Consider the following 15,804-nt stretch of genomic DNA (forward strand, 5'->3'; position numbering starts at 1 on the left):
TATTTAACCTTGTGTATGCTTTTATTTACTGAGTACATTTATTTACTATGAGATTTTTTTTTCTTTTTTACAGGCATCAAAAAGTTTGATGTGAAAACTATTAATGCATGACTTTGCAAGTGAAAGCCAACAGTAGATTTTAGTCTTAAACTTTTACAAACCGTGCAGCTGTTTCAGTATTTTGGCTATAAAGAAAAGGTTTTGTGTTGGTAACCTATATTAAAAACACCAGTCAGTCTAATCTTTCCATAGACTATTCTCAGTTCTGCTTTGAGTTTTCTAGATCTGGCAGAAGCTAGTGTGCCTTATACGTCCTTCAGACTTGATAGCATATACTGGTCTACTTAGGTTGTAATTGTTTGGGGTTCTTGTTTGCCTTTCATACCACTACTTGGTTTTATATTAAATATACTCTTTATTTCTAATTTATTCATGAAGGAAGGGAAAGCAAAACTCAAGAACACTGCCACTGTGGCTCATCTGTGGTTTTTAGGCATTCTTTTAGGATGCTCAGATTAGTATGTGTAGAGCCTTGTGGGATTTGATGCAGAGTTCACAGCAAGCAGTATATTCTTGTAAGGAAATACAATTTGGGGACAGTAGATGATAGCCTGAGGTTAGACTGGCTTGTCAATTCAAACAACCTTGTTACTTGATAACTCAAGTTTTAAAACTTAGACTATGCTAAAAATAATACCTCATATACCAGGTTATCCCATTGTAAGATTATTTCTGCAGGTTTGGTGTGAGATGTTAAATTAAGCCATATTCTTGAAAGAAGTCAGTATTTTTATAGGTTTAAAAAATATCCTATTTTTCTAAAAAACTATTGAAACCTGAAGCTTCTCAAGTTTAAAATAACCAGGATGAAAAAATGTAAAGCTTTTACTATTTTACTACTGCATGTAGAGTAGACATTATTACATTAAATGTACTTTGCATCTTCTCTGGACCTTCTGTTCATGTATGAAAATGTAACTGTAGCATTAAGTGCAGTATTTAGTAAAGTAACTTTTACCTTGATTTTAACATCTTATTGAAGTGCCAAAATACTTGCAAATTGAGATAGAATTGGTAATGTCTTGGGAGGTTGTTCCTAAAGGACATGTTCTACAAACTCTGAGAGTTTATTATTCCTCAAAGACAGAAAAGTTGGAGTTGTCTTGTCTGTCTTATCCAGTTGAAGCATTTCTATCCAGTATCTGCCTGCCCTTTCTAGAGAAGAATTAACATACTAACTTTTTACTATACTGAAAGTTGAATGGTTTTCATAACAATTAAAAACTAAGAATATTTCTCAAGAACTGTTTTAATACATTTGCTACAAAATTTATAATGAGGAGAATTTAAATATACACTGTCCTCATTATCTGGGAACAGATTGTATTCAAAGTTTCTTGTGATGGATAATTGGATTTCAGTGCCTAGAAAGTTTATCCCACACCTTCATTAATTTCTTTCTTTAAAATTTAAAACCGTGAATTTCTGTTCATCATATTTAAAGATATATGTATTTAGTGGACATGTCTCTGCTAAAGATCCCATTTCAGTAAATAAACTCTTTGTCAGCTTTGTATGTTTTTTAGTACGAGTGTTAGACATGCTAGTAATTTGAATACTGACAGGAATTATAAGATGTCTTGGTGTGTTTACAGTTATCATTATTTGTTTATAGATATTAAAATGTTAGTTGCTGTTCTGATAGTAATAGTGCTTTTCTAAAATAAAACTGCTATTTTTAACACAGTTCTTAAAATACAATGTAATAAAGTACAAAATACAGGGGATAAAGTTCTTCTATAGCAAGCAAGAACCTCTAAGTTTTATCTTGAGCTCTACATAAACCAGGCATGGAGGTGCCTGCCTGTAATCCAGCAGGTAGGAGGTAGAGGCAGGATGATCAGAATTTCAAGGTCATCTTAAACTCCACAGCAAGTTTGAGGTTATCCTGTGATAATGAGACCCTGTCGCAAGAACTGGGAATGTAATCTGCCAATTTTCACCTAAACTATTTAGTGACAGTGCTTTAGAAAGTTTTTGTTACATTTTACCTTCTGATGTTTCCTTTTTTTTCCTGTTTTTGTACAAAAAGGTTCTGTTTTGACTAAATTATACATGCTTGTACACTATAGCTAAATATAGATTATTCATTTTATGTCATTCTATCCAAAAAGCAGGATATAATTTCAGTGCTTCCTAGTAGCAATTAAATGACTTATAAAGAAGTAGAATAATCAGTATATTCTTAGAACACTTCATTGATACACAGAGCCATGTCTGACATGACTTTGTATGTGGAAGTTGGTTTTAGGCCTGTTAAGTTAAAAGTATTATATGCACAATCACAACATGAAGTACAGATGAAAACTCTGCTTTAAAATTAACACCTTAACATTTCATAGCGTTAACATCTTTTCCTACTACTTAACTAACCTTTATGCTTCTTTTTCCTTTACCATGCTTACAGAACATTCAGGCCTACAGGGAATGGATTCTGACTCACAGTAGCAGTAGTGATGAGGAGGAAGAGGCTTAGTCAGAGCTTAATTGGGAAAGTGCATGTGCTCATTTTCATTTCCTGGAGTGTCTGTGTAACTGCTGGCATCACATCCGTGTGTCCATTGTTAGGGAAGTTAGCACTGTGTCCTTAGAAAATGTTCTTCTGAACATCATGATAAAGCAAAATAATTACTTACATACAGGAAAATGTACTTATCAAAGTGTGGATTATATCATATATTATAAATTTGCTTTTATATATCCTAGCTGTGTACCCCACAGTTTGTCATTAAGATCTGAAGTGAGATGTAAATGTAGTTTTAATGTTCATGTGCTCTACTCTAAATCATCTGCATATTTGTTAGCAAACCATCTCTTTTTTTTAAATAAAAATATTCTGTGAAATTTTGGGCTGTAATGTATTATTATTGTTTAAAGAAAAAAGAGTGGGTAGGAGAAAGAATAGGAATACCATTCAATGTTTTATATGTATTTAGCATTTAACAGTATTTTGTCAAATTTCTTTCCATAATAAACTTGCATAACTTGACACTGTGTGGATTTTTTTCTGTTCCAGAATCATCTTAAGTTGAGCTATTATAAATCTATGACCTGTCATAGAAGACTAGTCACAATCTAGGGCATATATAGCTAGACCTAAAAATAAGCAAATGTCAAAGAATTTGTATTTTAATACAATAATCCTCTTGAAAATATGAAATGAAGTCAGTTAGTGACTAAAATTCCAGCTACACTAGCACACTGGAAGAACAAAATTGTCATTCCTTGTTTGCATAAAGGAGGAAAAGTGGGAAGATGTTTTCTTTTCTGGTATTGGAGATTTACAAGCATAAGGCTTTTGTCAAAGAGAAAGTGCCAAATCCTTGGTTTGCAAGACACTGATGGAGTTTTCCTGTTGTCAATCCATAATGCTTATTTCTGTGGTCCCAATTTCACGGCAGTGCTCTTAACCTATTAAGAATTTATCTTGAAAATGTTTTGATTATTTTGGCAGTAGCTTGCCTTTTTAATTAAAAGAAGATTGGAAGTAGATCTTTGCAACAGTAAGATTGAAAACTTACTGTTGTCTGTAAGCCTTATTGCTGTGTTCTTCAGGTGCCTCGGTCTTAAGCTTAGGTATATCTGTAGCCGTAGAATCTCCCCTTTCTGTTTCTCTGCCACAGTGAAGACTTTTCAAGTGCTAATTGGTTTTCCAGTTCTCCTTTTTAAAAAGCATTGCTTTTATCAGAGAAAAGCTTAACGATGAGAATCGCTCTGTTGCTTTATACTGCTGTCATCTTGGTTGGAAGTGTAGAATGGAGAGACAAGTACTTTTTTGTTCCGCACCTACCTAAAGGATAGAGAAAGATTCACATTTGAGAGTCTTATAAGGTAAATGGTTCCTTTCTTTATTTATGACAGTATAATGAACACGTGTTTTTAATTGTTACAAGTGTCAATATTGTTTCTCATTAGGAAAATGAAGCTCAGAAGTATGATAAGCATTATTGTGGCCATCTAGTGCCACTAATCCAATTAATACAACATGATAGAATACAATACCAAGTAATCCAGTACAAAATAAGCCTAACACATTTTGTATTAGTGTTTATAGAAGCAATGTTTAAAAATATATTTTACAAAAGTGAATATAATTTTTATTAACCTCTAAAAAGAAAAAAATGTTATTTCAATTAAGTGGGATATTACTGAGCCAAAAGAAAAAATACTGATACATATTTTTATAAGTACATTAAAAAACAAAATTAAAGGGAAGTAAAATAACCAGTCACAAACACTCCAGTTTTGTAGCCTAATTTACACTCAGTGTCATTGTTTTATCTGTGAAGACAAGTTATTGCTGTGGTTGCCTAGGTCCACTTGAGGGAAGCATTTCAGAGATCTGTTCCTGTTATGCAAGTGTTTTGCCTATTAGCTATACTCCAGCTCACCAAGGCATCATGGTAATTGATGTGACTTACAGATCTCATCCTTGGTTCAGACTGTATATGGCTTCCCTTCTTTGGAAGAAAGAAGGCAGACCAGTAGAGCAAGGTGGCCAGTTCTGGTATAGAAGCACAGGTAGACAGGTGGACAGGTGGACAGGTGATGCTGTGTGTCCAGTAGGAAAGTCTACAAAGCAATATTTGAAATTTCATTTTGTAGTACTGTCCCTTTTTATATAGCTTAACTTTATATTCTAAATCTCTACATGATCTTTGCTTCTGTAAATAAAATAGGAATAGTCTCTCTTTTCTGAGTGATTAACATTGGGGATTCTTTATTCTCAGTTGTGTCTCCCTGGCATTTGAATAATGTAATGAAAACCAGCAAGATAAAAATTCTGAAACTGTATTATACATAATAACCATGAATATAATCAATTATGTTTCAAAGAGCCCTTAAATTAAATTAGCATTCACATTATCATATTATATTTAGATGAATAGGAATCCAGAATAACATTGATTTCAATGTTTTTTTTTTGAACCAAGAAGCTAAAACAAATCTCAATGTAATCATTTTCTTACAGGTTTTAGCCTTGAGCTTGCCAAGATGGCTTAGTAAAAGCACTAGCTGCCAAGGCTGATGACCTTGGATACACAGAACTCATGTGGTGGAGTCTTTTGTCCTACACACACATTACCCGGCCTACACAGGAACGGATACATAGGCACACACACGAACAAATAAACTTTATCTTTTTGTGAAATTGAAGAAGAATAAAGGTGATGCTGAATTAAAAAGAATACTTGTAGTTGGTGCAACACTGAGTTTACATTTAAGATCATGATATAAAATTTACAAACTGGAGCCTTGTTAATATCTTTTAACTGTGACACTTCATTCATACTTGATATGAAAAATATTGTATTTATGTCTCAAGGTCAATATACACTGAAGATCATTATTGCTGTAATTGCTACTGTTTTGTCTGGCTTAAATCATATAGTAAAATTCCACATTAAACTTCGCAATATTGATAGAAAAGGGTCAGAACAGGCAACCTACTTACTGGGTCTCTTTCTGCTATATTTTCAAGCCTTGGTTTTTTGTTACAGATTTCTATACAAATGACTTTATCGTAGCTTCAAAATATTAAAGGTCCAGGAGGTTTAAGTAAAATGCTATCAAGTACAGACATTAATTAAATCATGGTCAGCATGTAAAAAGGATGGCTGTTTTATTCATTATTCTCACCTTGCTCCTTTGTAATAAACCTGATCAATTAGAAACTTTCATATTTACTTAATCTAAGTTCAAGGAATAAATGAATACAAATTTTGAATCAAAAGATAATGAAGTACATGATTCAGAATAGCCCAGAATCAGAGAACTTAAAATAATTTAAGATTTTCATGAGTTAATGGTTTTAATATGGTATAGCATTTTCATATTTATAATTGCCTCTCAGTGTGGTAAAGTTGGTGTAGAGAAACAGGAAAGCAATACTGGGACATTGTCTTCTGATCTCATACACACACCATGGCATATGCTCCTCTCCTAGACAGCATGTAACCTGTCTCATACACACACACCATGGCATATGCTCCTCTCCTAGACAGCATGTAACCTGTCTCATACACACACACAACATGGCATATGCTCCTCTCTTAGACAACATGTAACCTGTCTCATACACACACACAACATGGCATATGCTCCTCTCCTAGACAGCATGTAACCTGTCTCATACACACACGCCATGCCATATGCCCCTCAGAGAGACAATATGTAACCTATCTCACACACACACACACACACACACACACACACCATGGCATATGTTCCTCCTCCAGACAATATGTAAGCCTGTCTCATACACACACCATGGCAAATGCTCCTTCCTCAGACAATATGTAACCTATCTCACACAACTTTTAAAGTAAGAATTGACAGAAAAAGATTCATTTTTATTTTCTTACCATTTATGGGTTTTATCATTTTTTTATTCATACAGATTCAGAAACATGAATTCCTATTTTATGTTTGTATTGCAATTTTTTTCAGTCATTTTTATTTCTTGATAGTTTGTTTTACTGGTTATCTGTTTACATTTAAGATGTTATCCCCCAGGATTGTTAACTCAAAGATTTTTTAGATGTACTCATGTAATAATTCCCAAATGTTAGATGCCTAGACATCAGTCTTAGGGACAGAAATGGCAGCTGACATAGAAGTCTTCCATTAAGTATGTTTCCACCTTTCAACATTTCTTGTTCTAAAAGAATCCTTCCTTTTAAAAATTAAATCTCTCAGACTGTATTGTGAAAGTGCATGGTCCATACTTCCACAGCATGTAACATGCAGAGCTTAGTTGTCCCATGACAACTGTCTTTACCATTCCAGAGTTTATAATATGACCCATATCATCTTTGAATTCTTTGCAGTTATAATAGGTTGTAATTGTGTAAGTTGTAGGGAGTTTTTGTTGTTGTTGTTGTGTATCTTTTTTTTTCAGAATTACAGGTGTTTAATTAGCTTCAAACACTGCCTTAATAGCCATTGGAGGATAACTGCCTTCAGCATCGTGGTCTTTCCCTTTACATCAGGAAGAGAAGTACAGTTAATCTGGAAGAAAGGGCTTTAAAATAGCAGTCAGACCACCAGAATAGTACTGGACACACTTCTTCTGGCTTCATCTAAAGGTTTGAGTAAGTGGACAAGAAGTAGGAGACGTAGTCTATTTAGTTCTACTCCTTATTTTATAACTTTCCCTCTCCAGAAAGATATTTCTGAATGGAAGGAGAAAACTGAAGAGAGACACATTTATATTTGGCACATGCAGGCACGTGCACGCGCGCACACACATAAGTATGCCAATTAGAATGTAATGTCTCAGAGAAAGAGCAGAGCCTGTAGGAAGGGCACTGTCTAGCTTGGATACAATTCTGATTGCTACTCTAGCAGACTCTGCCAGGTGCTGGTGAAAGTCCCACTACATTTGTTTCCAGTAGGTAGACCATTACCTGGAACTATCTAGTATCATGTGAAAAGTACTTTATAAACAAGACTTTGAAGTTAGTTGTGCCTTCTTTTGAAGTGATAGAGCTCTATTTGGGGGAGTTTTCCTTCATTTTAATTGAAAATTTCTTAACATAAATTACCTTTTTAAATACAATAAATAGAATAAGACTATTTGACTTCTAAGTCTTAAAACGTGTTACCACAGCAGTTATCATACTTGTAAATATAATAAGAATAGGTAAATATAATTGAAATTCAGTACATATTAACATTTTGAAACCCTTGAATGTTAAGCTCAGGTAGATTCCATTTGAACTTTGCCCCCCCTTTTTTTAACCAAGGATATAGATGGCCTGTGTGTGTGTGTGTGTGTGTGTGTGTACATATGGATATGTGTATGTGTGTATATATATATATATATATATATATATATATATATATATACACATATGTGCATATGCTTAAACACTACTGTTAGTACTAGTTTAGAAACTATTTAGCCCTAATTAAGCTAAATGTACAAAATTCTGAGTCCAGTCCCATGACGCCTCTGTTTATTTGCTAGAAGTCTGCTCATTATTTTTAGTTTCTGTGAACAGACAGGGTTTGTATGGAGAAGGTCCTTGAGAACAGAGAGATCTACCACACTGGTTGTCAGAACACCAATTAGAATTATAAAAGATATTTTTTGTTTGCTAAATGAAATAATTTTTATACAAAATTGATTATGGACCTCTTTTATTCATATGTTAAGAAAAATGCTACTTTTTTGTTTCTCAGTTACATCTGCATGATTCAAATGATATTAGTATTTAGTTACCTATGATAATTCTAATGGATTATATAGCAGTTTTCCATCATACAGGACCCTTTAGGATGTACTATATAGAAACAGACACTTAGATATGTCTGTGGTATCTCAAGTCTGAGGAAGTAAAAGTTGTTAGAGATCTGTAGGGAAGTTGCACTATTGGAATACAATGGTGAGAGGCTGGATATTTTTTTGTGAAATTAACTTTTCTGGAGTAAGTTGCTGGGCTACTCTAAATTTTAAAATTGCCTAAACAAAAAAAAATGTTGCATATGTACAGTTGGATTTTTCTGGACCTGACTTGGAGTCATGGTTCATGTGAAACTGTAAAGTAATATACAGCTTTGATACTGTATATTCATTTGTCTGTTGAATCCCTACTACTTGTATCTTAGAGGATTGTTTTTGTTGTTGTTGTTGGGTTTTGGTTTTGTTTTGGGTTTTTTGGAAGAAATTTAGGTCATAGTGCTCACCACAGTAGTCAAAGTTTTGGTAATCTTTCATAGGCTCAATTATTCAAGTAATGAGGATTAAACTTATGCCGTGGTAGATGCCAGCTCTGTGACATAACGTTTCTTCACAGTTTCATCCTCTCCACTAAAATGCAAAGCTCCTCTACAGAATACAGGAGTTAAGACACAAAGTACCCATTTAGAAAGAGAATGATCTCAGGGAATGACTTCGTGAACTTCGAGGCTCTTTAAAAGAGACCTCTTAGAATTTATATGTTATTTAAATCTGTAGCTCAGCAATTTACTAAAATGGGATTTCACAGCATCTGTTGTAATATTCTATAAAATACACATAGGTATCCCTCAATGGAAGAGAGGATTGGTTCCAGGACCTTCTGAGATAGCCAATCTCTGAATGAATTTCAGTGGCATAGTGTGTGCACAGAGCATAAGTATATTTTCCTATATCTTCTAAGTCATCTGCAGATGACTTCTAATTTTACATTCCATGTAAGTGCAATGTAGTTATCATATTCCTCAGGAACACTTGTTTATCATTGATTTACAATTTCAACTTTTAAAAAGTACTTAGGATTTCAAGGATGATTTGGTGCCAAAACCACAAATACAGAGGTCAGCTGTAATACTGTGCTAACTCATTAGATATTTAAAATGATTACTTGAGATACAGTAAGCCCTCTGAGTCAAGGCTTGGCTTCTTGAGCCAAATAAACCTTCATTTACATTTAACCTTTCATTTTATTAACGTGTTAATGTTTTGTTATGTCTGCTTGACCTCTGTTCACATGGCAAAATAGATAGTTGTAATTGTCTTGATACTGTTACTAGGATTAAAGTGAGTAAGATCATGGATGTGGTTATTAGTGTGCCTAATAAGAACTCTGTTGTATGTTTATTATTCCAGATGAATACCAATTTTTGCTAGCTCTTGGCCATCATTAATAAATTATGTATTCCTCATTTGTCTCCTCTTTGCCAAGATAAAAACATCATTAAATCTCATCTTTTTTCTTTCCTTTCAAGGTTAGTAGAATAGTTAAAATACCATGATAATTTTTACATACTAATTGTTTAAAATAGCAATAAAATCATATGGACCGTTTCTAATTGTACAGTATTGTAAAAGAAATGTGTTGTTATCTCAAGTCTGTCTAGAATGGACAAAAATACTAAGGAGCAGCTATCCAGCTCGAATAGCTTTGCAATTTTGTACTTCATTGTCTTCATGCATAGGCTGTGCTTCTAGGGTGTATTAGTTAAGCTGATCGTTGCCCAGAAGCAGTGCATTAGCTTCTTCATAATTCTTTGCTTTCTCCAGACTTGCTTTTAGCTATATAGCTGATAGCAGTTCACCTCTCTTGAGGTTTAACTTTTTGCTTGATTGTATATAAAAGGTTATGCTCAGCTTTCTTACCTACGCTATAACCATAGCCTATGCTTCAGCTGACAAGCTAACTCATGAAAAAGCATTAAAGTTGGACATTTTAACTGACTTGCCTTTCTGTTCATTGTGTAAGAAATCTCTAAGCTTTGAAGTCCTTGTTCCTACCGTGGTTCATTACGGAGCTTGGTTGATAACCTTCCTTTTTAATCATGGATTTAAGTTTCAAATTATAAGGTGACTTAGGAAAACTTTTATCTAAAATCCAATGCTTAATAGTTGTAATATTTCTTCCAATTTCTTTAAAGATAAGATTCTTTTGAGCACAATATTCAGTTGCCTGTCTTTCTCCCTGTTTATTCCTCTTCCTCCCTCTCCTGTCTTTCCTGGGACAGTCTTGCTATGTAGTAGAGGCTGACCTGGATCTTGTGAGGAAACTCGGGCTGGCCTGTGTCATCCTGTTAAGTCCTGGAATTACAGATGTGCAGCACTTGGGTCACTTTAATTTTCATTACACATGTTGCTATCTTTATTATTTGTTTGGTTGTATTTTTGAGACAGGCTCTCTCTGTGTAACTCTGTGTAACTCACTTTCCTGGAACTTACTGCTATGTGGACCAGGCTGGGCCTCAAACAGAGATCTGCTTGCCTCTGCTTCTCATGTTCCCAAGTGTTGGGATTGAAGGCATGTGCCACCATTCACGGCTCACATGTTGCTGTATTTAAAAACAAAATACAGACCCTTGCCATTATGAAGCATTGTTCTATGGAGGAATGTATTTTGATCATATTTCAGTTGGGTGTAGATTTACTCCTTTTATTTCATAAAATACTATAGAAACATGTCTTTTTCCAAATTCAAACAGGAAGTTTTTTTTTACCAAAAACCACGTGACTTCTTACCTTCAAATTCTGACATAACTAGTGAATGCAGTTTTAGTTTTGATTCTGTTTCTTTTAGAAAGTCACAAGCAATTGGTCTATACTATTAATGAATAGAGCAGAAATGTTCCTCATTCCACACTTCACTGCATATGTCCTAAGGTGCTGGTTGTAAAATCCCTGTACTAAAGTCAAACCCTTTCTCTAAATCTTGGGTCTATTGAGGCCTAACTTTTATCATACTCAGGCTTTTATTTTCTACATATTATCTGAAACTGTTGTATTAGAAAATTTCAAAACTAGCATCTTCTTGAAATAAAAGGGTGTAGGATTTTGACCTTCGATCTGAAATGTTCACCTAACTTTAGTTGCTTCAGACTGCCCCCATGACTGGCATCCCCAGGATGATCAAAGACACTTTTAAGGTCGCATAGGGAAAGTGCCACTGAGACTGTGAGAGGTGCCCTGACATAGTGGAAAACGTGCATTGAAAGTTGAGAAGGCCAGTGTGCTGAGCTGTGTTTGCAACTAATCCCAACTTGTTTCACATAAGCTTCCTACACAGCTGTGGAGAATGAAGGCCTGATCCTCAGTCTCTTCATATATAGGAAAGATTGTCTTAGGTGAACAGCAACATTCAAGTCAAAGTCTGTGGAGTTCTTGATGGTGTTTAGGAAAGCGTAAATCTTCATGTAGAGAAAGTCTATTTCTAGACCGATGTGGCTGGTCACTTATCACATTCTCTCCTTGCTTTTGCTGACTTTGTTTCAAAGTTTTAGACCCTGCCTGTTCTGTGCTGTTCTTACTCAGTTTACATGTTGATGATGGAGACACCGCAAAGCTATGCTGCACAGTGACTGCCTTTATTTACTAAAACATATCAGCTGTGATAACAGGGATACCATTTATTGTGTTCCAAAATGTACTGTGACCAGACTGTCCATTTGTTTTCCCATGTCACATACAAAATTGAGTATGAATTACAGAGAATATTGCTCCATTTGTACAAATTTGTAGCTTACTTATACCAGATACTGTTGTGATCATTGAAATTGGTTTAATTTAACCAGGCACATCTTAGAATTGGTCTTAAGTGAAAAGCAAGGAAAGATTCAACTGCAATGCCCTGTCTTGATACTGACATAGATCTAGGTACTGGGAGTTGAATATTGGCTTTTATGTGATTTGAAGGCTATTATTTACTAATGGGATGTATAGACTTTTGGCTTTGATAGTAGTGGTGTAAATTTGTAGTATTGGTTTCAGAATTTGGCCATAAAAGCAAAGAGAACATGTTTACAAGCTTATTCATTTCCAGTACAAACAAATGGAAGTGTGCCAAGTTACAAAGAGAACCACTTCTGCTGCTGTTCTCTGCCCAAGTCCAGAGGATGAGGGCAGGGGAGGAATGAGGAGAGAACAGTCACCAGTGCATGGGGGTCCCCAGAATGAGTAACATTCATCCAAGAATAACACATGCATCTTTTTGTTTCTCTTTTTCCATCAGTAAAAGATGTTCTGCTGCTTGGCGGTGCATATCTGCATCCGATGCCAGCCTGCAGCTCCAAGTCAGACTGTGTTTTGGAGTTTGATACCATGAGTTTGATCATGAAGGCTGTGCATGTAACCTATAAAACAAGAATAAATTATCTTTTCTTTACCACGATGAAGGTGGATTTTTTCCATGCATTTTGAAATGAGTTACTAGGTTTTTCAGATATACTGCTATCTGAAAATAATGTCTACCCTTCCTCTATAAAGTTTAGTGCTGTTTTCTCTTAGTTTATGTCTATCTATCCATTTCACCTAAGTTTTCAAATTTACTTACATAAGTTTCTTCTCAGTCTGTGGCTGTGTCTCCTTTTTATTTTGTGTCTAACTGCTCTACATACTGAAGTAGAGAATAAAGATATTTTTTATAATATTATAATCTCAGAGTTTAAAACTTGTATGTCATTTACTTCTAGGCCTCACCCAGCTTCCTAATATTTTCTTTCTTTCCATTGCCAATAGAGAGAAAGACTTCTTAGTCTGTTGTGCCAAGATATTAGGAAGTTACAGCTTTTTCTAAACTAAATAACCTTTTTTTAATTTAACATAGCTTCATGGGACCAAATTTTCTACATTAATTATAATATATACCTTAATGTATAACCCCTTGAGATTTCTTCATGGCTCCTAACATGACAAAATTTTTAATATGCATCTTTTTTAAATATTTTTAGTTACAAATTCATTGCTTGCCTTTAAAATATTAGTCTAGCCTAATTTATATTTTAAATCGCCAAGGTACTTGAATTCCAAACAAATGATGTTAAAACAAATAATAACTAAATATGTGGTTATATTCATATTTTCTGAAGCAAAGGATTGTTAGCAAAAACAGTATTATGATGTTTTAAGTCCTGACCATAGATTTGTACATTGTTGGTAGGTTTTTAGGTTTGTTTAGAAGCGCTGCTTTATATTGTTTAAACCAGCTTTTACACTGCTGAAGAAAATCATGCATGGAAAAACAGATGGGCACCTGTCTCTTTCCTAGTAATCTCTACATTTAAATATATGTACTTGAATGTTTCTGTATATATGTAGTAAGAGATATTGTAATACCTATTAGATTGAATTTGAAACTTTAAACTTACATCTTCTAAAAAACTACTACTTAAAGATTTCCATTGCTATATTTGTATAATCTCAAAGCAGTTTGATAAACGCCTTTACAAAGGAAACAAGCAATAATTTATGCCTATTTAATATATCTAAGTATGTTAATGAGTTTCTTCCTTAAGAAACCTTAAGAATTTTTAGGGGGAATCATAAAATGGAGTATTTTACTTTTCTTATTTTTTATAGGTCATGGAAAATGGAAGATTTGCAAAATACAAGTATTTTACCCATGTCATGATCAATAAAACAGATATGTTCATGATAACAAGACGGTAACTTCTTTTTCTTCTCTAATGTAATTGATATGAGTGACAGGTGCTCATGATGGCCACACTGATTGCTGTAAACTCTGGTCATATGTTCATGTCCTGCTCTGTGTGTGCTTGCCGATGAATACAGACATACGTAAACAGAATTATAAGGTAGTCTAATTTACTTCAGCCACTTCACTGGGTACAGAAGTTACACGTAACTGACCAGACAGGTAGACTTTATCCTCTAATACCACACAGTTTATTTTAGATGTTACCAGTAGTCTTGGTGGAATCTCTTCATAAGATTGCATAGATTTTTCTCTCATTCCTGGGTAAACCAGGAGGAACAGAACATTTTATGACCAGCTATGACATCTTTCGGAGGGTCTGTTGACCAGGAGCACAGGTGTTTGCAGATTTCAGACTGATGATGTACATGACTGAAATGGAAGACCTAAAGCAAGAGCCTGACTGGCTTCTCTCTCAGCCATGGGCTGGTTCCTAAGTACGTCTCTCAGAGTGTGTGCTATCAACTTAAAACTTAAAAACAGCTATAAGGAACAACTGTTGGGGAATGTCCTTTGAGGGAAGTGTTAAGTCGGATCATAGATGAAGTGCACGTTTCTAATTTCTCTCCTAAAGTGGAACAAGAAATGAGTGAAATGTAAAGCCCAAGATGTTGTTTTTTTTTTTTTTTTTTTAATTTCTCTAGTTTTTGACAGTGACAGGGCTTGATATTCTCTTGGAAACCCCAAGGACTTTCAGTATGTAGACTTTAAGGCATTATCATTTATTGTTATTATCATTAAGGAATTATTAAGGCATAATGTTAAAGGTATTATACCATTAGGTATAATAAATTAAGCATACATAAGCCATAAATTGAGATTGTTGAGCTGTAAAAATGACTCAGCAGTTAAGGACATTTGCTGCCAGGTTTGGTCCTTAGCACCTATGTCAGAGGCACGCGGTCCCCTGTAACTCCAGTTCCAGAATGATCCAATGCCCTCTTCAGGCCTCTGTGTGCACATGCACATACATGCACCCAGGCCTACACACATAAAAAGTTTTTTGAAAAATAAGCTTTTAGTATGACTTACAATTTGTCTGGGTGACTATTATATGTGCTTGCAAAATGTAAAAATAAAAAGTAAATGAAAATCTTACATAATATTGACTTAGGTTTCTCAATTCTCAAAGTGAATTACTTCTTCCCCTTCCTCTAGTGGTGTGTTGTTCGTAACAAAGGGAACATTTGGACAGCTTACATGTGAGTGGCAATACACTTTTGATGAATTCACCAAAGAGCCATTCATTGTCCATGGGAGAAGATTGCGCATTGAAGCAAAGGTATGTATTCAGAATGGACATTTTTGTAGACTTATGTGCTCTAAAAGAGTGCATTGAAATAGCCTCTTTGGCCTGTCTTTGATGAATGCTGCTTTGTCACGGAATAGTTTTCCTTTACAAAAGGCATTTCTCTACTGTGTTTCTACAACTTTTTTTAAAATATAGTTATGAATTCTGTTCTGTAAATTCTGTTTCTAGGAACGAGTGAAGTCTGTGTTCCATGCCAAAGAATTTGGAAAAATAATTAACTTCAAGACTCCAGAAGATGCTAGGGTAAATATAATTAACCTTTTATTTAAGCTATATAGAAGCATCTCACTTTGAAGTCATGTAAGTGAATTATTTTTCATAACAAGTGAACCTTGTCTAGGGCTTTTGTTTTTAATAACCTTAGTCCATATAACTAAATGGTGTCTCCTTCCAACAGGGCATTCAGGATACTCAGCACTTCTCCTGGCTTTGCCAAGCAAGTTGCTCCTCTTTAGTTTTGGGGGGTTGTTTTGGGGCATTGGGGGTTTG

At 34.6% G+C, this 15,804-nt stretch overlaps 1 protein-coding gene across 1 annotated transcript in view; it reads left to right on the top strand.

Moving 5' to 3' along the window:
* VPS13A (vacuolar protein sorting 13 homolog A) overlaps positions 1–15,804 on the top strand; it is a 174,329-nt gene that overhangs the window by 152,274 nt on the left and 6,251 nt on the right. The window contains exons 69-71 of the mRNA XM_080912186.1: positions 13,868–13,953; positions 15,162–15,285; positions 15,484–15,558. Of these exons, the coding sequence (XP_080768312.1) occupies positions 13,868–13,953; positions 15,162–15,285; positions 15,484–15,558 (285 nt within the window). The remainder of the gene's footprint in view (positions 1–13,867; positions 13,954–15,161; positions 15,286–15,483; positions 15,559–15,804) is intronic.

The sequence above is a fragment of the Micromys minutus genome (assembly GCF_963924665.1).
Source record: "Micromys minutus genome assembly, chromosome: 2".
In the NCBI taxonomy this organism is placed as follows: Eukaryota; Metazoa; Chordata; class Mammalia; order Rodentia; family Muridae; genus Micromys; species Micromys minutus.